Consider the following 22,242-nt stretch of genomic DNA (forward strand, 5'->3'; position numbering starts at 1 on the left):
GGAATGTTGTACTTAAATTAGTTGCCACTTTTTCTACATTTTAGCAGTGATTACAATTGAAGCTCATGAGTAGTTCTGAATTACCTTGGGACACCTTAGTGGGACAGAAAACTTAAGTTTTTTTGTCTCTTTCTCCCTTTTCACTAGGGTGTTGAGTACTGTTATCCAGTTGCTCAGTCTGGTAAATTAGAAGATATCATTTTGCTTCAACCAGAAATTCACACCCTGGTCCTCCAGGCTTTCATTCCTGAGGTTATCTTTGTGGTATAATTTAGTGGGCAAAATTAAGGCACATGGTATTGGGGGCAGAGTACTGACGTGGATTGAAAATTGGCTGGCTGACAAGAAACAAAGAGTAGCGATTAACGGGTCCCTTTTGGAATGGCAGGCAGTGACCAGTGGGGTACCGCAGGGTTCAGTGCTGGGACCGCTGCTGTTTACAATGTATATTAATGATTTAGATGAAGCGATTAAAAGTAACATTAGCAAATTTGCAGATGACACAAAGCTGGGTGGCAGTGTGAAATGTGAGGAGGATGTTATGAGAATGCAGGGTGACTTGGACAGGCTGGGTGAGTGGGCGGGTGAATGGCAGATGCAGTTTAATGTGGATAAATGTGAAGGAGTGCAGCATAGGTTCACAAGGTTAATTCCTGGGGTGGCGGGACTGTCATATGTTGAAAGATTGGAGCGACTGGGCTTGTATACACTGGAATTTAGAAGGATGAGAGGGGATCTGATTGAAACATATAAGATTATTAAGGGATTGGACATGCTGGAGGCAGGAAGCATGTTCCCGCTGATGGGTGAGTCCAGAACCAGAGGCCACAGTTTAAGAATAAGGGGTAGGCCATGTAGAACGGAGTTGAGGAAAAACTTTTTCGCCCAGAGAGTGGTGGATATGTGGAATGCTCTGCCTCAGAAGGCAGTGGAGGCCAAGTCTCTGGATGCTTTCAAGAAAGGGATGGATAGAGCTCTTAAAGATAGCAGAATCAAAGGTTATGGGGATAAGGCAGGAACTGGATACTGATTGTGGATGATCAGCCATGATCACAGTGAATGGCGGTGCTGGCTCAAAGGGCTGAATGGCCTATTCCTGCATCTATTGTCTGTTGTCTATTGTTGGCAGTTGCTAGTTTAGAAGATCTCTTAATTCTTTTGTTTTAGATGTGGTCTTTATTAAAGCAATGTGATCACTTGTTCTGCTGAGTACTAACACAGCAGAATAGGAACCCACTTCAGACTGGAGATTCTGATCTGCAGCAGCAGTTTGATAGGAAGACCATCCTTGTTAATTAAGGAAGCAATGGAAGCCTAAGTAATTGTGTCTATTAATCAAATTTCAAGGCAAATGTTTTTTTCTGCCTTCTGTCTTCTGCTCTAACTGCACTTGTACCAGGCTATAGTTATTTGGTCACTGAAAGTGTAATTTCTCTTTCCATTTGGAGACAGTCATATCAAACTACAGGTGGCCCCCGTTTTCCGAATGTTCGCTTTATGACACCTCTCTGTTACGAAAGACCTACATTAGTTACCTGTTTTCGCTAACAGAAGGTGCTTTCACTGTTACGAAAAAAGGCAGCGCGCACCCAAACAGCCAAGCTCCTCCCCTGGAACTGCATTCTAGCCGGCATTGCTTAAACACGTGCTTTATCTCAATTTATTTTGTGCATCTGTTAGCAAGATGAGTTCTAAGGTATTGGAAAAGCCTAAAAGAGCTCCTAAGGGTGTTACACTTAGCATAAAACTAGACATAATTAAGCGTTTCGATTGTGGTGAACGAAGTAAGGACATTGTCCGCGGGTTGAACTTGCCTGCGTCCACCATTCGCACTATTTATAGGCAGAGAAAAAGAATTTTGAAAGCTGCCGATGTTACTGTTGGTTCTGGACAGAGTGTTTCTGCCGAGAGTGCTTCCGCGAGATTTTCGCTGCGCTAGACAGTGCTGCAGAAAAGTATTTCTACTTTATACAGGCTGTGTATTTATCATGTCATTCCTGCTTTTACTATATGTTACTGTTATTTTAGGTTTTATGTGTCATTTGGCATGATTTTGTAAGTTATTTTTTGGGTCTGGGAACGCTCAAAAATTTTTCCCATATTAACAAATGGTAATTGCTTATTCACTTGACGACATTCCGGCTTACGAACCGTTTCATAGGAACGCCCTACCTTCGGATAGCGGGGGGAACCTGTATTGGACTATGGAAGCATCACTCAAAAGTTAATCAGATGAACAACTGACTTCCCATCTATTCCTTATTTCCAAAGTGTTATATTCTATTTGGATAAGTTAACTTTTATTGATAAAAGATCCACAATCCAATATTTATAGATCATCCTTAAATGCAGTGTTGGTTGAAGGGAAAGTAAGCTTGGTTGAGCTCATGATGCAACAACCTGACAGCTTTCTTCATCACCATTATTTCCTGGTGCTAAGTCACAAATTACCAGATCTAACAAGTGCAATCCCTAGCCATGGTAGGATTTGAACTCCACTCCAGAGATAGGAGCAGATTAATCTGGGCTGACACTTGTGGTGCAACACTGGTGGACAAAGTGCTCTGCTGTTCTTCATTAAATTAATGTTCTGTCTGCTCGTCAGTTGTGCATAAAAGGTCTGGTTCTGAAGATGAAAAGGGAGTTGTCTCTGGTGATCTGTGGCACAAAATCTTTCACTTAACTAGCATCAAATGATCTGATTCTAATCAAGGTGTGGTTTGCGAAGCTCGCTGTGTGCAAATTGGCTGTTCCGTAGCTGACATTGCAATAGTGACTACACTAATCAGAGATTAGCTGCCAATCAAAGATCAGGATTCATTAGCAAGGGCAAATAAAAATAAGGCAGGGGTAAGTGGAGCGGCCTTTGTTGGAGTGGACACTGTTAGAGTGGGAGTTTGAGGCTTTAGCTCTTCGAGGCTTCAGGGAGAGAAGGCGAAAAACTGCAGGTAGATTTTTTTTTCAGTTTATTTATTGTTTCCTTCTTTATAACTACACAGTTGGAATAGGAGGGGTGCCAGGCAGGGTAGTGGAATGCTTCTCTTCCGGGATGTGGGTAGGAGGAAGTCCTTCAGTATCCTTGATGAGTTCACCTGCAAGAAGAGAATCCAGTTGCAGCTTCTAACACTCCACACTAAGGAGCTGGAGCTGGAATTGGATGAACTCCGGATCATTCGGGAGTCTGAGGGAGTGATTGGCAGGACATATAGAGAGGTAGTTACAGCCAAGTTGCAGGACATAAGGAAACTGGGTGACAGGAAGGGGAAAGGGGTTGAACAGCCAGTGCAGAGTACCCCTGTGGCCATCCCCCTCAACAACAGGTATACCAATCTGGATACTGTTGGGGGCATGACCTATCAGAGGAAAGACACAGCAGTCAGGTCTCTGGCATTGACTCTGGCTGTGGCTCAGAAAGTAAGCTGGGAGAAGAGGAGAGCTGTGGTAATAGAGGGTTTGCTAGTTAGCGGTACAGACAGGAGGTTCTGTGGATGAGATCAAGGTTTTCAGATAGTATGTTGCCTCCCAGGTGCCAGGGTCCAGGACCATCTTGAATCGAGTCCTCAGCATTCTTAAGTGGGAGGGTTAGCAGCCAGAGGTCCTAGTCCATATAGGTACCAATGACACAGGTAGGAAGAGGGACAATGTTCTGCAAAAGGAGCTCAGGGAGTTAGGTGCTAAGTTAAAGGATAGGACCTCCAGGGTTGTGATCTCAGGATTGATACCTGTGCCATGTGCCAGTGAGGCCAGAAATGGAAAGATCATACAGTGTAACACATAGCTAAGGAGTTGGTGTAGGAGGGAGGTCTCCAGATTTTTGGATCACTGGGCTCTCTTCCAGGGAAGGTGGGACCTGTTCAGAAGAGATGGTTTATACCTAAACTGGAGGGGGACTCATATCTTGGCGGGAAGGTTTGCTACTACTGCATACTGGGGGGGGGGGGCGTTGGTGGGGGATTTAAACTAGATTTGCAGGGGAATGGGAACCAGAATGCCAGAACAGATAGTGGAGAGGTTGTGGAGAAAGATGTTGCTGAGGCCTCAGACAAAGTCGGGAATCAAAAGGTTGAGCATGGTGGGACTAATGTTCTGAGTTCCATATATTTTAACACAAGAAGTATTGTAGGAAAGGCAGATGAGCTTAGGGCATAGATCAACACATGGAATTATGATATTGTAGCCATTAGTGAGACTTGTTTGCGAGTGGGGGGCCATGACTGGAAGCTCTATATTTCGGGGTTCCTTTGTTTTAGATATGACAGAGCAGAAGAGATTAAAGGGAGAGGGTTGGCATTATTAGTTAGGGAAAATGTCACAGCTGTGCTCAGTCAGGACATCCTGGAGAACTCATCTTATCATCATCATCATTATGTGCCATGTCATATGACGTGGCGATCATGTTCTTTCCATGACCATGGTTGTTCTTGGCAAATTTTTCTACAGTAGTGGTTGGCCATTGCCTTCTTCTGGGTAGTGTCTTTACAAAACAGGTGACCCCAGCCATTATCAATACTCCTGAGTGCTGGCAACAGTGGTCGCATAACCAGGACTTGTGATATGCACCACCTGCTCCCATGGCTTCACATGACCCTGATCGGGGTGGGAGGGGCTAAGCAGGTGCTACACCTTGCCCAAGGGTGACCTGCAGGCTACCAGAGGGAAAGAGCATCTTACACCTCCTTTAGTATCCACCCCACCACCCAGTTTAGTTGTTTAGTGAGGCTTTATGGGTGGAACTGAGGAATAAGAAAGGCATGACCACATTTGTGGGATTATAGTACAGACCACTAAATAGTCCACAGGATTTAGAGACAAACTTGTAGAGAGATCACAGACTGCTGCAAGAAACAGAAGGCTGTGATAATAGGTGATTTTAACTTTCCACGTATTGACTGGGACTCCCATACTGTAAAAGGGCTAAATGGGATAGAGTTTGTCAAATGTGTTCAGGAAAGTTTTCTTAATTAGTACATAGAAGTCACACTCGAGAGAGTGTGTGATACTAGATCTGCTATTAAGGAATGAGACAGGGCAGGTGACAATAGGCAGGAAGGAATAAATGAGTATAAGTGCAAGAGAACACTTAAAAAGGAAATCAGGAAGGCTAAAAGACGGCATGAGGTTGCTCTAGCAGACGAGGTGAAGGAAAATCCTAAGGGCTTCTACAGATGTGTTAAGAGCAAAAGGATTGCAAGAGACAAAACTGGTCCCCTTGAAGATCAGATTAGTAATCTATGCATGGAGTCAATAGAAATGGAGGAGATCTTACATTGATTATTTGCATCTGTATTCACTTGGGAGATTGGACACAGAGTCTATAGAGGTGAGGCAAAGCAGCAGCGAGGTCATGGACCCTATACAGAGGAGGAGGAGTTTGCTGTGTTGAGATAACTTAGGGTGGATAAATCCCCAGGGCCTGACAAGGTGTTTCCTCAGACCCTGTGGGAGGCAAATGCAGAAATTGCAAGGGCCCTAGGAAATATATTTAAATCATTCTTAGTGATAGGTGAGGTACTGGAGGATTGGAAGATTGCTAATGTTGTTCAACTGTTGAAGAAAAGCTCCAAGAATCAGTCGGGAAATTATGGGCCAGTGAGCCTGACATCAGTAGTGGGAAAGTTATTGGAAGGTATTTTAAGGGGCAGGATATATGAGAATTTGGATAGACAGTGACTGATTAGGGATAGTCAGCATGGCTTTGTGCATTGTTGGTCATGTCTAACCAATCTTATAGAGTTTTTTGAGGAAGTTACCAGGAAATTTGATGAAGGCAAGACAGTGGATATTGTCTACATGTACTTCAGCAAGGCCTTTGACAAAATCTCAGTGGGAAGTTGGTCAAGAAGGTTCAGTCACTTGGCATTCAAGATGAGATAGCAAATTGGATTAAATATTGGCTTTGTGGGAGAAGCAAGAGAGTGATAGTAGATAGTTAGCTTTCTAACTGCAGGCCTGTGACTAGTGGTGTGCCACAGGGTCCATTGTTGTTTTCCATCTATATGAATGATGATAATGTGCTTAACTGGATCAGCAAATTTGTGGATGACATCAAGATTGGGGGTGTAGTGGGCAGCAAGGAAGACTATCAAAGCAGGATCTGGATCAGTCGGAAAAGTGGGCAGAAAAATGGCAAATGAAATTTAATATAGACAGGTGTGAGGTACTGCACTCTGGGAAGACCAACCAGGTTAGGTCTTACACTGAGGAGCGTGGTAGAGTAAACAGATCTGGAAGCGCAGCTCCATAATTCATTGAAAGTGTTGGCACATTGGCCTTCATAAATCAATGTATGGAATATATGAATTGAGATGTTAGGTAGAAGTTGTATAAGATGTTGACGAGGCCTAATTTTGAGTATTTTGTGTGTTTTGGTCACTTACCTATAGGAAATACGTAACTAAGATTGAAAGAGTACAGAGAAAATTTACAAGGATGTTGCCGGTTCTGGAGGACCTGAGTTATAAGGAAAGATTGAATAGGTTAGAACTTAATTCCCTAGGACATAGAAGATTGAGGGGAAATTTGATGGAGGTATACAAAACTATGAGGGGTATAGATAAGATAAATGCAATCAGGCCTTTTCCACTGAGGTTGGGTGAGAGGAACAAGCGGGGAAACTTCTTCACTCAGAGGGTGGTGAGAGTGCAGAATGAGCTGCCAGCGGAAGCAGTGGGTGTGGGGTCGATTTCAATTTCAATGTTAGGAAGTTTGGATAGGTACATGCATAGGAGGGGTATGGAGGGCTATGGTCCGGGTGCAGGTCAGTGGGACTTGGCAGTTTAAATGGTTTGTCACAGCCCAGATTGGCCAAAGAGCCTGTTTCTGTGCTGTTATTTTCTATTACTCTGTAACTCTACTTTGATTGCTTCATTGCTTTGAGTTATTCAGAGATCATGGAAGTCATTCCATAAACAAAAGTTCTTTATAAGCTATATTTTCTGTACTTTTGCCATTTTCATTCTTTTTAGAAAATCATGATGAAGGCTATTCAGCTCATTAGTTCTGTGAAAGAGCAGTCATATCTTCTTTCTCGACACCTTCCTATTAAAATTAGGTACCCATACTTGTGTCAATGCTGAGCTTGATTAGATGTACGTATATTTTACATGTGACTATCCTGCTTTTTTTTTGGGAGAAATTATCCTTGTTGAGAGAAGTTGCTGCAGCTTTCTATTTTCTTTTGACAGTGTTTTCTGAGTAAATCAATTTAATCTGCTGTATAAGACACTTCTTGGTGTTGGTCTCCGACTCATTGATTGATACACTGCTGCCAATAAACAATTTGTTCAAATTATTTATACAATTTGCCAGGGAGTGTTCCAGATGCCAATAGCTGAGTATTTTGAAAATTTGCGGGAATTGTTAGCAGTAGATGAATGCATCTTTGTAAAAGGAATGACGTGGTTGGCTGTTCGGTCATCGGATACTGGTGAGTGTTAAAAGGCCACGTATTTTAGATGAAGTGGGAGGTCAAAAACAGTGTTGTTCAAGGTCATGGAAGTGACTAAGGTTAACTCGTGCTTTGTTCCTTTAGCCAATGAATTGCTCTCTTGTGTTTTATGAAGTGAATGACACCCTTGAATAAGTTCTGAGCTTTCAGCTTCACTCTGATTGACTACCGCACTGTGTTTAGAACTGTCACCCCAGCCTGATTAAAATATGAATCCAATGCAAACTCCATGATCCCCATGGAGTTTTTATGATTTGTTCTCAATGTTTTCAAATAACCCTCTTCTATTCAGGAACATTTCAAAGTGTTGAAAATATTGTTGAAGTAAGCTTGGTGCCATGGCAACGTACATTATAAAGAACTGAATGCTGGCTTGGCCTGCCTTATCATTGTGTCTTGTTGTTTTGATGATGACATTTCATCATCATGCAAGTTGCCCAAACTTCTGTGTAGAGAGGAGAACAATTTTTCCTCTTACTCCTTCCCAACCTTTGAAGATGTCCTTTCCAGAAGTTGAACCTTTACCTTTTGTTTCCCAGTAATTTAACTACTTTGTTAGGCCAGTGCTAAAACATGACTGACAAAGTCTTGAAGTGTCATCCAGCAAAGCAAAGCATGACATGGTCTAGTCCTTCTAATTAGTTTATTATTGTTACGTGTACCAAGGTACAGTGAAAAATTTTGACTTGCATGCCATCCAGACAGATCATCTCACCACAGGTAGTACAAAAGGAAAAGTAATAACAGAATACAAAATATCATTTTACAGTTACAGAAAAAGTGCAGTGCAAATAGACAATAAGGTGCAAGGCCCACGACGAGGTAGATTGGGAGATCAGGAGTTCACCTTCATCAGAGAATAGGTTCATTCAAGAGTCTTACAGCAGCGGAATGGAAGTTGTCCTTTAACTTTCTCATAGTTACTAAATGTAGGGTGTAGATATTAGGAGGAATCACATGGTTTGCAGATTGTAATAACTTGCTAAATGGGGAGCACAAAAATAGTAGTCATGCTATTTTCAAAGTATTTCCTCTGTTGTCCGAGTTTCTTTTCAGAGTATTTATTACCGACATTGTGTCAGTCAGCGAATCAAGGAGGGGATGGTACGTATGACTCAGCAGACAGTCTATTGTAGAGCAAAGTCAATTTCCCCATGAAACTAAGTCTGTTTAAAGAATAAACCGAAACTGCAGTAACTTCTCCCATCAAAGGCAGGGTAATTTCTCTTGAGAGAACATGCAGTGAATGAAGGATAGTTGCATATAAATGGTGTGGATTAAAATAAGCAATTATTATTACTTACTGTAGTTTTGTTACCAAGCTTGATTGACGGTTGAACTACCCAATCATCCCCTGTCTAGCTGTCTGTTGCATCATAACTTTAATTAGTTTTTTCCTTTTGATATTTATTTTCACTCTTGTCTTCCTTCCCCATTCTTAATTTATTGATTACATCACTTATTAGCAGACAGGAGCACCTCCCTTTCTCTGTTCCGTACAGATTACTTGTGTTTGCATATGCTGTTGTTATCAACTGTTTGCAATAGATTAGCTGGCATGTAATGTGAGGACACATCCCCCTGTAGCTTATGTTGAGAATTGGAGTACTGATTTGATGAGGCAATGAGGCTTTTTCTTATGCTTACATTTTATTATTTTTTTAATCCATGCACAACAATTTGTAGCAAAAAAAGACGTCTTCATTCTGATCAAGATACTGTCCTGGGTTCAGTGATGTACTCCAGCCTGTTCCGTGCCCTTTTCTCTGGAGCGGTGGAAACTGAGGGGATAGACGTCTATAAGACTATGAGAGGCATAGATAGAGTAGACAGCCAGTATATTGTTTCCCATATCTTTTCAAGATATGTACTGTGTGTAATACCAGAGGGCTTACATTTAAGATGAGAAGGGGTAGGTTTAAAGAAGATGTGCAGGCCAAGTTTTTTTGCACAGAATGGTGGGTGCCTGGAGTAGTGGTGGAGGCAACTGTGATGGAGGTGCTCAACAGGCTCTTAGGTAGCCATATGAATGTGCAGGAAATGGACGATATGAATATTGTGTAGGCAGAAAGGGTTAGTGAGTTAGGTGTTTAAGTACTAGTTTAATTAGTTCGGTGCAACATCGTGGGCAGGAGGGCCTCTTCCTGTGCTGTACTGTTCTTTGTTCCTGGTCATCATTACATGCTCCTCTCCAAGTTCACCTGTCTATGAATGTAGCAATGGAAGAGAGGCAAGTAGTTAAACTGCCCTGACAATAGCCACCTTGGTCAGGTGAACTTGAGACCTAAGAGCAGCCCCATGAAGAGGGTAAATGCTGCCCTTTCCTGTGACCACTATGTTATATGCATAAACCGGAAAATGCTAATTGGGTGAATTGCCTTCTTCCATGCTATTGCTAGTTATTACATTGAATAAATTCGACTTAAGACGGGAACTCACAATGACTGACTGGTGTATGTTGAACAAGTTCCTTGGGCACTTTAAGGAGCTGCACTTTTATGGACTTCCCCTCAGGTGAATAAAGGAAATAAGCGAGATGGTTGTGAATGCACAACTATTTTAAGTTAAAAAAATGTAGGGCCGAAAGGTTGTGAATTCAAGCGTGATTTAATATGTGTGATTGCAACATCGAGGTTGATTCTTCACAAAGGGAGCACTGCACTATGAGGGGCATCATCCCAACCAAGGAAGCTTAAGAGGTCCTTACTTGGTATTTGAACAGTCTATGTGATCACTTGGCCAATATTGCGCCCCCCCCCACCCCAACAAAGGATAGAAAGATCGTGGAGTAAGAGTTCCTGATAGTGAAGGAGATTTGATGGGTGGATAGGGACATGTATATGGTCAGTGGAAGGAGACTCACTGGGTACATAGAGGTTGCAAACTGGTATATGCATGGAGTGAAATGAATAGGACTGAAGTGTCATTGTGTTCTTTCCTGCATTACAAGAGGTCTCCCTGACTTGTTCTCGCCACCTTCTGGTGACCTGGCATCAAGTCACCTGGCTATTGTCATGGAAAGGGCCATTGGATTGTGAGGGAAACAATTTGAAAATAAATGCACTCTTTTGTTTTCAAGAAGCATGGTTTTAGCTTTTCTTGCTCATTCTTATTCTCTGATGCTCCAAAGTAAAAGCATAACAATTTCCCAGTGCAGTTACTGTTGAATTTTCATGAGCATGTGGGAAGGTGGGCAGCACACCACAGGAGGTTGGAAATGATGATTTTACACAGAGAAACCTTGATCTGACTCATTGTAGGAGGAGGAAAGGAAATATTTTAACTTTGCAGAGGAGGATTATGATATGTTTGCATTTCAGAAAGACATTTCCCAAACAAAATCAATGATATTTAATTTTCATGCACAAAAGATACACTAAGCTTTAGTTTCAATGTAAAGCTCGCCGTTTATCTGTTCCACAAAGCCATGAGCACAGAAATCTAGTTGACACTCCAGTGTGGTATCAAGAGAGGTCTGTGGTGTTGGAGGTATTATTATCTTTTAGGTGTTAAACTGAGTCTGACTGATCTCGTTGGTGGAAGTGAAAGATCTCATGGTCACTATTTTATAGGGGGTTATCTCTGGTGTCCTGGTCAATATTGATCCCTCAATCAACCTTTCAATTGTTTATAGCAGGCTGCTGTTTGATAATCGGCTTCCACATTTTCTATGTTACAGCAGTGACTATACCTGCAGATATACAGTACTGAGAGTAAAATGCCTTGTGATGTCCTGAAAGGGATGTGAAAAGTGTGCTCAGGAATCTCTCAGTGCTGCTCTGTGATCCTGCACTGATTGGGAACATGGGAAAAGCCCAGCACGTCTTGTTCCATTCTTCCTTCCCCTTCTCTCCTCCCTTCCCTCCCTCCTGCACGACACTCATAGTCAGAGAGAGATACAGAATGCAAACACACTCTTCAACTTAAGTCCAGGCCAGACAGCAAGAAGAAAGGGAAGAGGACCGGGTCGAGACAACAGAGACTTACAGAGAAGAGAATAAAATGGACGAGTTCACGGCGCTAGCCAGGTGTCAGAGAACATTTCGGGAGTGCAGTGTTATGTGTTTCATTGGAACGGGGCTGCACGAGGACATACCCGATCAAAATTTCTCCATGGACGGCTTCCGGACCGTTCGGGCTGACCGGAAGTGCACTGAGAGCGGTAAGCGTAAAGGAGTTGGGGGCTTACTGTTCTGGTTAACAACAGATGGTGCAATCCGGGTCATATTACGATCAAGGAACGTGTTTGTAGACCGGATATTGAACTTTTTACTGTTGGACTCCGGCCATATTACACCGAGATTCAACACTGGGCGGCACGGGAGGTTGTTCCTGCCTGTGGCCATCGAACTTGCAGCTCCTCCAGTGGAGGGTCAGACACCCTGAGCCAATAGGCTGGTCCTGGACTTTTTTCCATCTGGCATAGTTTGCATTTTGTTGTTTGATTGTTTGTGATTTTTGTATTGCTATATTTATGCTCTATTCTTGGTTGGTGCAGCTGTAACGAAACCTAATTTCCCTCGGGATCAATAAATTATATCTATCTATCTAAGAACTCATTTTATACTCCTCCTACCTTAACTCATTTTATTCTCCCGCATTCCCAACAACTCTCCCGCTCCAGATTCAACCACTCACTAGGGATGATTTACAGTGGCTAATTAACATACTAACCTGTACATTTTTGTGATGTGGGGGGGGGGAACTGGAGCACCCAGAGGAAACCCATGCGGTCACTGTGAAGACATGCAAACTTCATGCAAATAGAACCAGATGTCAGGATCAAACCTGGATCACTGGAGCTATGAGTCTGCTGCGCCATGAGCTGCCTCACCATGCCACCCAGTTAACCTTCAGCTCAGTTGAGATGGTAGATTGCAAAGAGAGTTGTTGCTTCCCTCCCGTTTCACATCTACTTTTCTTTGAGCCTCCTCTAGACTAGCACCCTACCCACCCACCCCTCAAAGCTATCCCAACCTAAGACCAATTGCCTGATAACCAGCTGTAACATTTCCCCTCACTGTTCATTATACCCCAGCTACCCCACTGAACATGTTCATCAGGGAAGAAGCTTTTTCCTTTATCCATGTAGAGGTACATGAAAGAATGAGAAAAACATAAATGAAACAAAAATGGGTTGAAAAATTGAGATGGAATTTAATACATTCAAGCGTGAGTTGTTACACTTTGGGAGGTCTTGATCTGAGATTGTTAGGTTGATCTTAGAGTAGGTTAAAAGGTCGGCACAACATCTTGGCCAAAGGGCCTTTACTATGCTGTTATGTTCTATGCACTTTAAGATCAATCTAACCCTTCTCTCCGACATAATCCTGTATTTTTCTATCATCCATGTGCCTACCTAAGAGTCCTTTAAATATCTCTAATGTATCTGCCTCTAACACCACCCCTGGCAGCATGTTACAAGCACCCACCACTCTGAGTTTTAAAAAAAACACCGACCTCTGACATCCTCCCTATACTTTTCTCCAATCACCTTAAAATTTGCTCCGTCGTATTAGCCATTTTCTGGTGGAATATATGAGTTCAGGTGCATTGCTAGCTGGGCCTTGAACACACACATCTCTCTGTAATTGCCCATATAATTGGAGTCTTTGTTATAAGCTATTTCCATACTTCATGCAAAAAGAGAATACATTAGAATTTAAATGATATGAACCATTTCTCATCATTGCCCTGTGAACTCAATGTGTAATCTTTGAGAGAGGAGCCACTACAATAAAAATCCAAGATGCTTTTATTTAATCTAGGACATTCGATTTCCATTGTGAGCTGTGAATGAATTAGGAGTGCTCCCCTGTGGAATCACAACAGTGAATTTAAACATAGTGGAGCATCCCATTGGACTTCATAAGAGCGTTAGCAAACAGAATTTAATACCACGTCGTGTGAAAATACCAAGCTAATGACTGAAAGCTCCATCAAAGTGAGAGTTTTTAAATGAGGAGAGAGAGGTGAAATGGTTGAGGGAAGAGACTCCTGAGCTTGATGGTCTAAGTGTCAGTGATGGAATGATAGGAAAAGGGGGATGAATCATCAGGAGCATAATTTTTTTATAAATGTAAAAGCAATTATTCACAGGATGTGAATGCCACTGGGATTTATTGTCCAACTCAACTTACCCTCTATCTGAGGAGATGGTTAGGAGTCAACCACATTGGAGTATTAGATAGGTAAGGATGGCAGGTTTCCTTCCCTGAATGACGTCAATGAACCAGGTTTTTTTTAATATATACGACAGTCTGATAGTAATTTTGCTTACTTTTCCTGAGACCGGCTTTAAATTCCGGATGTATTTAATTACTTGAATTTAAATTCCCCCGTGGCCATTGTGGGATTCAAACTCAGAGCGTCCAAAGCTCTGCCTGCTGTATCAGGTAACTTAACCGCTGCACTACTGCTCCGCAACATACTACCAACTTAGCCACCCGACCATACTCGGAGGACATCTGGTACACGAGAACATTCGTAGCTGCACTTGCATAAGTCAGTAGCAACAAAAGCAATTGTGTTCCCCCCCGCCCCCCGACCCCTTAGCTTTCGAATTTACCTGCTCAATAGGCTGCTGGCTTTATATTGAGGTCTGATAGGGAGGTGAGGTGGGATGTGGGATGTGTAAAGTTTGATCCTGCTCTTGTCCAATACTTGGTGCCAAGATGGCAGTTTTACTATGCAGTCATTATGGGGAAAGAGCCGCCTTCTGTGCATTCAACGTGAATCTTAACTTTATACTTTATACTTTATTGTCGCCAAACAATTGGTACTAGAACGTACAATCATCACAGCAATATTTGATTCTGCGCTTCACACTCCCTGGATTACAAATATTAAATATTAAAGATATTAAAAATAGTTAAACTTAGTAAATATTAAAAATTTAAATTATAAATCATAAATAGAAAATAGAAAAATGGGAAGTAAGGTAGTGCAAAAAAAAACAAGAGGCAGGTCCGGATATTTGGAGGGTACGGCCCAGATCTGGGTCAGGATCCATTCAGCAGTCTTATCACAGTTGGAAAGAAGCTGTTCCCAAATCTAGCCATATGAGTCTTCAAGCTCCTGAACTTTCGCCCGGAGGGAAGAGGGACGAAAAGTGTGTTGGCTGGGTGGGTCGTGTCCTTGATTATCCTGGCAGCACTGCTCCGACAGTGTGCGGTGTAAACTGAGTCCACGGACGGAAGATTGGTTTGTGTGATGTGCTGCGCTGTGTTCACGATTTTCTGCAGCTTCTTCCGGTCTTGGACAGAACAACTTCCATACCAGGTTGTGGTGCACCCTAGAAGAATGCTTTCTATGGTGCATCTATAAAAATTAGTGAGGGCTTTAGGGGACAGGCCAAATTTCTTTAGTTTTCTCAGGAAGTAAAGGCGCTGGTGGGCCTTCTTGGCAGTGGACTCTGCTTGGTTGGACCAAGTCAGGTCATTTGTGATATTGACCCTGAGGAACTTAAAGCTCTTGACCTGTTCCACTTGCGCACCACCGATGTAAATTGGGTCATGCGGTCCGCTACTCCCTGTGAAGTCAACAACCAATTCCTTCATCTTGCTGACCTTGAGGGATAGGTTATTGTCTTTGCACCATGCCACCAGGTTCTTAATTTCCTCTATGTACTCAAACCCATCATTACCTGAGATACGGCCTACAATTGTTGTGTCATCAGCAAACTTATCTATTGAGTTTGATGGAAACTTGGCTACACAATCATGCTCCTTTGAGAGGTTGACCACATCTGCATTCTGGCAAGGCCCTTTCTCTGGAATTATGTTGCAGTGTTCACTTCCCCATAAAGAAAGCAAATTGTTTGTTTTTTGGGTCAACTCCATTCAAATTGATTGATGACTTCTGCAATTGGGACACTGCAACAAATTTCAGCTTTTCAAATAGCGAATCACTTTAGCAAGAGATTAATATTGGTCACTGTGCTCAGTGAATCTGTTTTGTGTGAGAATCTGAAGGTATTGATTAGTCTAAACATTTCATGGTAGTACTAAGCTTTTTCAGGTTGGATACAGAGAGTACCACTCCATGTAGTCTGCCGTACCTCACCTCTGTAGTCCTTTGTCCTGGATGCTTTCTGTGCCTTAATGACTCTTTCCTCTCATCTGTCTTCACTAGTCTAAGACTCTGGTATCAGTGAAACAAATAGAATTCAAGTTCACTCTGTTCCCTAAAGATTACGAAAGACACCCTCTGAGATTCCCCATCGTATCCCCGAGTTATAATGGGAGCTTTTAGATGTCATTTGATTTAACTGTGACTAAAAAAACCTCATTTCTGTTTATAGTGCACTTGCTGCCCACTTACAGTGAAAATACAAGCACTAGTATCTTATTGTCTGATGCCTGAGGAACTAGAAAATAAATCTCTCTCTCTCTGCCAAGCAGAGGGTGCATAAATCTATTTGACTAAACATTACCGATCACAATTATGCTCCTCTTTGAGGGAATTGAGACTTGATTCTAGTTCAGTTACATGAAGAACACTTGAGATTACAGTCTCTTCCTCATGGCACAATTGACGCTACAACTGTGGCTCAGTGAGTAATGTTCTTGCCTGTGAAGTCAGAAGGTTGAAGCCCTACTATGGACATGAGCTCAGAACCTTTGGCTGATGCTCTCAGTGTAACAGTGTGGAAGTGCCAAAACATCAGAAACTCCATCTTCTGTGAAACTAAGTAAGACCCCTTCTGATCTCAAGAGACAAGAAATGTTCCTCCACTTTTCCAAAAAAGAGCATGGGGTTTGGCCCTAGTGGCCAAGCCAGTATTAGCCCTCATGCTACTTACTGAAACTGGAGATCTGGTTCTGAGCACGGCGTTGTGTAAACTTGTGGGGTGCTAATTGGCTCTTTTTTCTTGACAATACAGTAGCAATGACACTTCAGAAGGACTCCAAGTGACATGAAGCACTTTGGAATGGTGCAATACGTTCCTTCTTGTTGGAAAATTTCAAACAGGAGCATTCTCTACATTCTCCTGTTCAATATGAACACCCCAAACAACAACAGAACATCACTGAAATAGGTTATCTGGTCACTTACCACACTCGCGCGCACGTACATGCACATGCACTTACACTTACAATTCAGATCCAACAATACTTAAAACATAATGTCTTGCAGGATAAGTTAGCCTGCTTGATCAGCACCCCATCCACCACCCATTTATTCCCTCCACCTCTGGCACACAGTGTCTCCAGTGTGAACCATCTACAAAATCCATTGCAGTCACTTACCCAGGCTGCTCCAACAGCTCCTCCCAAACCTGTGACATGTACTGTCAAGAAGGATAAAGGCAGCAGGTGCAGGGTAGCACCATCCCCTGCAGGTTCCCTCTCAAGTTCTGGGCCTGCGCCTGCATTCAAAGGTTCATCTGTTATCAAAGTATACAACTGTAAAATTCTTCTCTAGATAGCCACAAAAGAAAAGAATGACAGCACGATCATCAACCCCCAAATTCCTCCTCCCCGCACAAAAAAAGAACAAAGACAGAACAGGCACATCGACTCCCCCATCCCCCTCCCCTGCACACTAAAAAACAAGAAAGATCAGGTGAAAAAACACAGAATACAGAAAAACCTAAGACTGAAAAAAAAGTCCACAGTCCAAGTCCACATCCAAAATGCAGAAAACCTGGGCAACATTTTCCCTCTCCATAGCAGAGCGATCTCACCAGTGATAAAAAAGCAGCGACACCTCTCCGTGGCAGATTGATCTCGCCAGCGATTGAAAAGGCAGTCTCCCCTCTCCGGCCTTTATCCCCAGCGATAAAAAGGCAGGCAGCCAGCATTTCATTCTCTCTTGTCACCTTAATTGCCAAATAATGGAAGCTTTAATTGGAAAAATGGAGGTGAACATTGGCTCGCAGCCTTCTCTCCACGAGGTTCCCGCACGCTGCCCCTGCCTCCCAGAATCCCCTTGGAGACTGCAGAGCACTGAAACACCCAAACCATCTCCAAACTACAAATCACAGGCTCCAACAGTTCCAGAATCACATTCAAGATGAAAAACAAACATAAAAGACATAAAAGAAGTGAAATATATGGTTTCACAATTTACCTAGAACAGAGGTCCCCAACCTTTTTTGCACTGCAGACCAGCCAACCGGCGGGGGGGGGATGTTCAAGTAGGGTTAAACTCACCTCAACATGTCTTTTACAGTTAGGGTTGCCAACTTTCTCACCCCCAAATAAGGGACAAAGGTAGCAATCAAATGCAGGACACTTTACCCCAGGAAAGACTACCATGACCATGAAGCCTTGCGCGGGCACCTGTGTGCGCATGTCATGCGCATACGTGCCACTTTCCCCCCACAAATCGGTTTTGCCTTCATCTTCCCGACTATACTGTACATACGTTATTTCTACTTTATATAGGCTGTGTATTTATCATATAATTCCTTTTACTATATGTTAGTGTTATTTATTTTTGGTTTTATGCATTATTTGGTATGATTTGTTAGGTTACTTTTTGGGGTCTGGGAACGCTCAAAAAATTTTCCCATATAAATTAATGGTAATTGCTTCTTCGCTTCACGCCATTTTGGCATGAAAGGTTTCATAGGAATGCTCTATTTTAGCGGGGGAAATGCTGTACAAACCAATTTAGCCAAATATTCGGGATGTCCCGGCAAATATGGGACAGTTGGCAACCCTATGTTCAAGTTCAACAGTGTGTGACAGGGAATGAGGAAAGGTGCAGCTGACTCATATAGTTTCCTCACGGCCCGGTAGCACATGCTCTGCAGCCCGGTACCGGTCCGCAGCCCGGTGGTTGGGGCCCACTGGCCTAGAAGATGTCGACCGAAGGAGTATTTTATGCAGGTGCCATCTTGATCAAAAGTCCCTTGACTTTCACAGGAGTTTAGAAAAGAGAGTGGAGAGCACATTGAAACTTATCAAATATTGTAAGGCTTAAATAGAGTGGATGTGAAGAGGATATTTCTTATAGTGGGAGAGTTTAGGACCAGAGAGTACAGCCTCAGAATAGAGGGACGTCCAGTTAGAATAGAGATGAAGAGGAATTGCTTTAGCCAAGGGTAATGAATCTCTGGAACTCATTACCATAGACAGCTGTGGAGGCCAAGTCATTGAGTATATTTAAAGTGGAGATTGATATCTTCTTGATTAGTCAGGGTGTCAAAGGTTATGGGGAGAAGGCAAAAGAATAGCTTTGAGAGGGATGATGATGGAATGGTAGAGCAGATTTGATGGGCTAAATGGCCCAATTCTGCTCCTATGTCTGATGGTCTTATGGTCAAGTTACACACCATCTTGACTTGGAAATTTATGACCCTTTTTCACAATTGGGAGTCAGGATCTCCCTCAGCAGCAGCATTGCCAGCGTTCAAAAACATGGCTCACTGCCATCTTCACGAGAGCAATTAGGGACGAGAAATAAATGCTGGCCTCGAGAGTAATGCCCAGATCCAGTAAAACTGTAGATTAAAAGGCAAATGTCAAAGCCTTTTCCAAACGGTTCAACCAAGCATCCGTACCAGTGGCTGCTACTTGCCAATAAACAGTGCTGCTGTGGTAAAGTTGAATTTAGATTCTGATCAATCTAAGAATCAGTTTCTTCCGGAAACAGAGGGGTGAGTAGCGTGGAGCAAAGAAAAATTAAGCTAAAAGCCCTGTTGGTGACTTTGTACCCACACAACACACAGTATTAGCATTAACTTGGATTGACACTCTCTGTTCTTTATGACTTGAAATAGCTAGTGTTAAGAAGGAGGTCATTTTAAAAAATAGTGGACAAACTAAGTAAGTATTTTGCGGCAGTGTTCACTGTGGAAGACACCAGTATTATGTCAGAAATTTGAGAGTGTCAGGGCAGAGGTATGTGTAATCACTATTACTAAAGAGAATGGGCTTGAGAAACTGAAAGGTCTGAGGATAGATAAGTCACCTGGAGTCAAAAGACTACACCCCAGGGTTCTGAAAGAGGTGGTGGAGCATTAGTCGAGATCTTTCAAGAATCACGAGATTCTGGAAAGGTCTGGAGGACTGGAAAATTGCAGATGTCACTGCACTGTTTAATAAGGGAGAGAGGCAAAAGATAGGGAATTATAGGCCAGTTAGCCTGACTTCAATGGTTGGTCCATTATTAAGGATGAGGTTTTGGGTACTTGGAGACACATGACAAAATAGGCCAAAGTCAGCATGGTTTCTTTAAGGGGAAATCTTGCCTGACAAATCTGTTAGAATTCTTTGAGGAAACAACAGGCAGGATAGACAAGGGAGAATCAGTGGATGTTGTTTATTTGGATTTTCAGAAGGCCTTTCACAAGGTGCTGCACATAAGGTTGCTAAACAAGATAAGAAACCATGGTATTACAGGAGTGATACGAGTATGGATAGAAGATTGGCTGACTGGCAGGAGGCAAAGAGTGGGAATAACGTGAGCCTTTTCTGGTTAGCTGCTAGTGACTAAAGGTGTTCCGCAAGAGTTGATGTTGTGACCACTTATTTTCACGTTATATGTCAATGATATGGATGATTGCTCCATTGATGGTATAGTGGCCAAATTTGCATATGAGATGAAGATAAGTGGAGGGGCAGGTAGTGTTGAGGAACAAGGGAGTCTGCAGAAGGACTTGTACAGATTAGGAGGATGGGCACAGAAGTGGCAGATGGAATACAGTATTGGGAAGTGTATAGTCATGCACTTTCATGGAAGGAATAAAGGTATAGACTATTTTCTAAAAGGGGAAAAAAATTCAAAACTCAGAGGTGCAAAGGGGCTTGGACATCCTCATGCAGGATTCCTAAAAGTTAACTTGCAGGTTGAGTGAGTGGTAAGGAAGGCAAATGCATTCATTTTGATAGGATGTAATGCTGAGGCTTTATAAAGCATTGGTTAGTCTGCTCTTGGAGTATTGTGAGCGGTTTTGGGCCCCTTATCAAAGCAAAGATGTGTGTCTTTGGAGAGGGTCCAGAGGAAGTTCATGAGAATGAATCTGACAGTGAAAGGGTTAGTGTATGAAGAGCATTTGATGACTCTGGGATTGAAAATGAATCTCAGGTTTGCAGATGGTGACAAATATGTACTTTGATAATAAATTTACTTTGTACTCACTGAAGTTTGGAAGACTGAGGGGGATCTCATTGAAACCTATCAAATATTGAACGGTGAATGTCTCCTATAGTGGGGGGAGTCTAGAACCAGAGGGCAAAGCCTCAGAATAGAGGGATGTCCATTTAGAACAGAGATGAGGAGGAATTTCTTTAGCCAGAGGGTGGAGAATCTGTGGACTTGGTTGCCACAGATGGCTGTGGAGGCCAAGTCATTGGGTATATTTAAAGCTGAGGTGGATTAGTTGGGGCATCAAAGGTTAGAGGGAGAAGGCAAAGAGAATGAGTTTAAGAGGGATAATAAATCAGTCATGATGGAATGGTGAGCGGACTTGATGAGCTGAGTAGCCGAATTCTGCTCCCATGTCTTACAGTCTTATGTTTTCCCACCGCTGACCTGATGCTGATTGCCCAGTGACTGATGACTGCTTATCATTTAAAGTTTACAGATATTAAGGAACTTCAAAAGATCTTTGAACTATATTTACCCCCTGACTTTTAATGGGGATATAGCCAATGTGAGCATCTCTCAAGTGCAATTTTCAGGTTGTGATTTATATCCAGTCTTTAGTGACTCTTTCAATGCTAACCTGGCCATTTTCTCTTCTCCTCAGAGGCCTTTGTGAACAGTCAGGAATGGACCTTAAGCCGCTCAGTTCCAGAGCTCCGGTTGGTAAGTTTGTCCCGTTTTCTTGCTCTTCAGTCACAGGACCTGCAGGCTCTATTTTGGCTGTCATGATGGCAACTGGTTTATGTTCATTTCTGCAATATATCTGTTGTGAAATGGATGATTGAGCATGATCACTTTCTGGCGAAGAGTTTCCAGAATCAGAATCAGGTTTATTATCACTGACATACATTGTGAAATTTGTTGTTTTGCAGCAGCAGACATAAAATTGCTATAAATAAATGGTGCAAAATAATGAGGTAATGTTCATAGGTTCATTATCTATTCAGAAATCTGATGGAAGAGGGTAAGAAGCTGTTCCTAAAATGGTGAGCGTGCATCTTCAGGCTCCTGTCCCTTGTCCCTGTTAGTAGAAATGAGAAGAGGGCCTGTCCTGGATGGTGACGGATGCCGCCATCTTGAAGATTTCCTGGATGATGGGGACTTGGCTGAATCTAAAAGTTTCTGCACTGTTTTCAAATCCTTTGCAGTGGCTTCTCCATACCAGACGGTGATGCAACCAGTCAGAATGCTCTCCACAGCACATCTGTAGAAATTTACTGGAGTACTTGATGACAGACCAAATCTTCTCAAACTTCTAAAGGATTATAGCCACCGGTGTGTGTTCTTCAGAGGAGCAAACTTCAGCTGGTTTACACAGTCCTGTAAGCACCAGAAATTCTTGCCTTCAGCAACATTAATTTGTATTTTATTGCCCTGAAATGAGCAGTAGCTTTGTTTGACTCATCTTCTCTGCAATATCTAGTTCAGTTACTGCAGCCAGTATTACCACATGGATAGAAAGGTGGCCAGATGTATCTCTCAACTGTAGATAAGGAGAGTGCGCATACTAGTTAACCTAAAATGTCAATAAAATGTCACAAAAAGAGAGAGCGGGAACATTATCTCTTGGCCATATCCTGTTTTGCTTTCTGCAGAACTTGTGTATTTCTTCACCAGATGCACCCAGAACTGAGAAATAATTCACTGCTTTCACAGATTCATTGAGTCATACAGCATAGAAATAGGCCTTTTGGCCC

General features: G+C 42.6%; 1 protein-coding gene across 5 annotated transcripts in view; it reads left to right on the forward strand.

The window, feature by feature from the left end:
* Positions 1 to 22,242, forward strand: part of LOC134340160 (arf-GAP with GTPase, ANK repeat and PH domain-containing protein 1-like) — a 185,663-nt gene that overhangs the window by 63,840 nt on the left and 99,581 nt on the right. For all 5 annotated transcript variants that reach the window (XM_063037073.1, XM_063037074.1, XM_063037069.1 and 2 more), the window contains exon 2: positions 21,150 to 21,208. In XM_063037073.1, coding sequence (XP_062893143.1) covers positions 21,150 to 21,208 — 59 coding nt within the window. The remainder of the gene's footprint in view (positions 1 to 21,149; positions 21,209 to 22,242) is intronic.

Source organism: Mobula hypostoma, chromosome X1, assembly GCF_963921235.1.
Source record: "Mobula hypostoma chromosome X1, sMobHyp1.1, whole genome shotgun sequence".
Classification (NCBI taxonomy): domain Eukaryota; kingdom Metazoa; phylum Chordata; class Chondrichthyes; order Myliobatiformes; family Myliobatidae; genus Mobula; species Mobula hypostoma.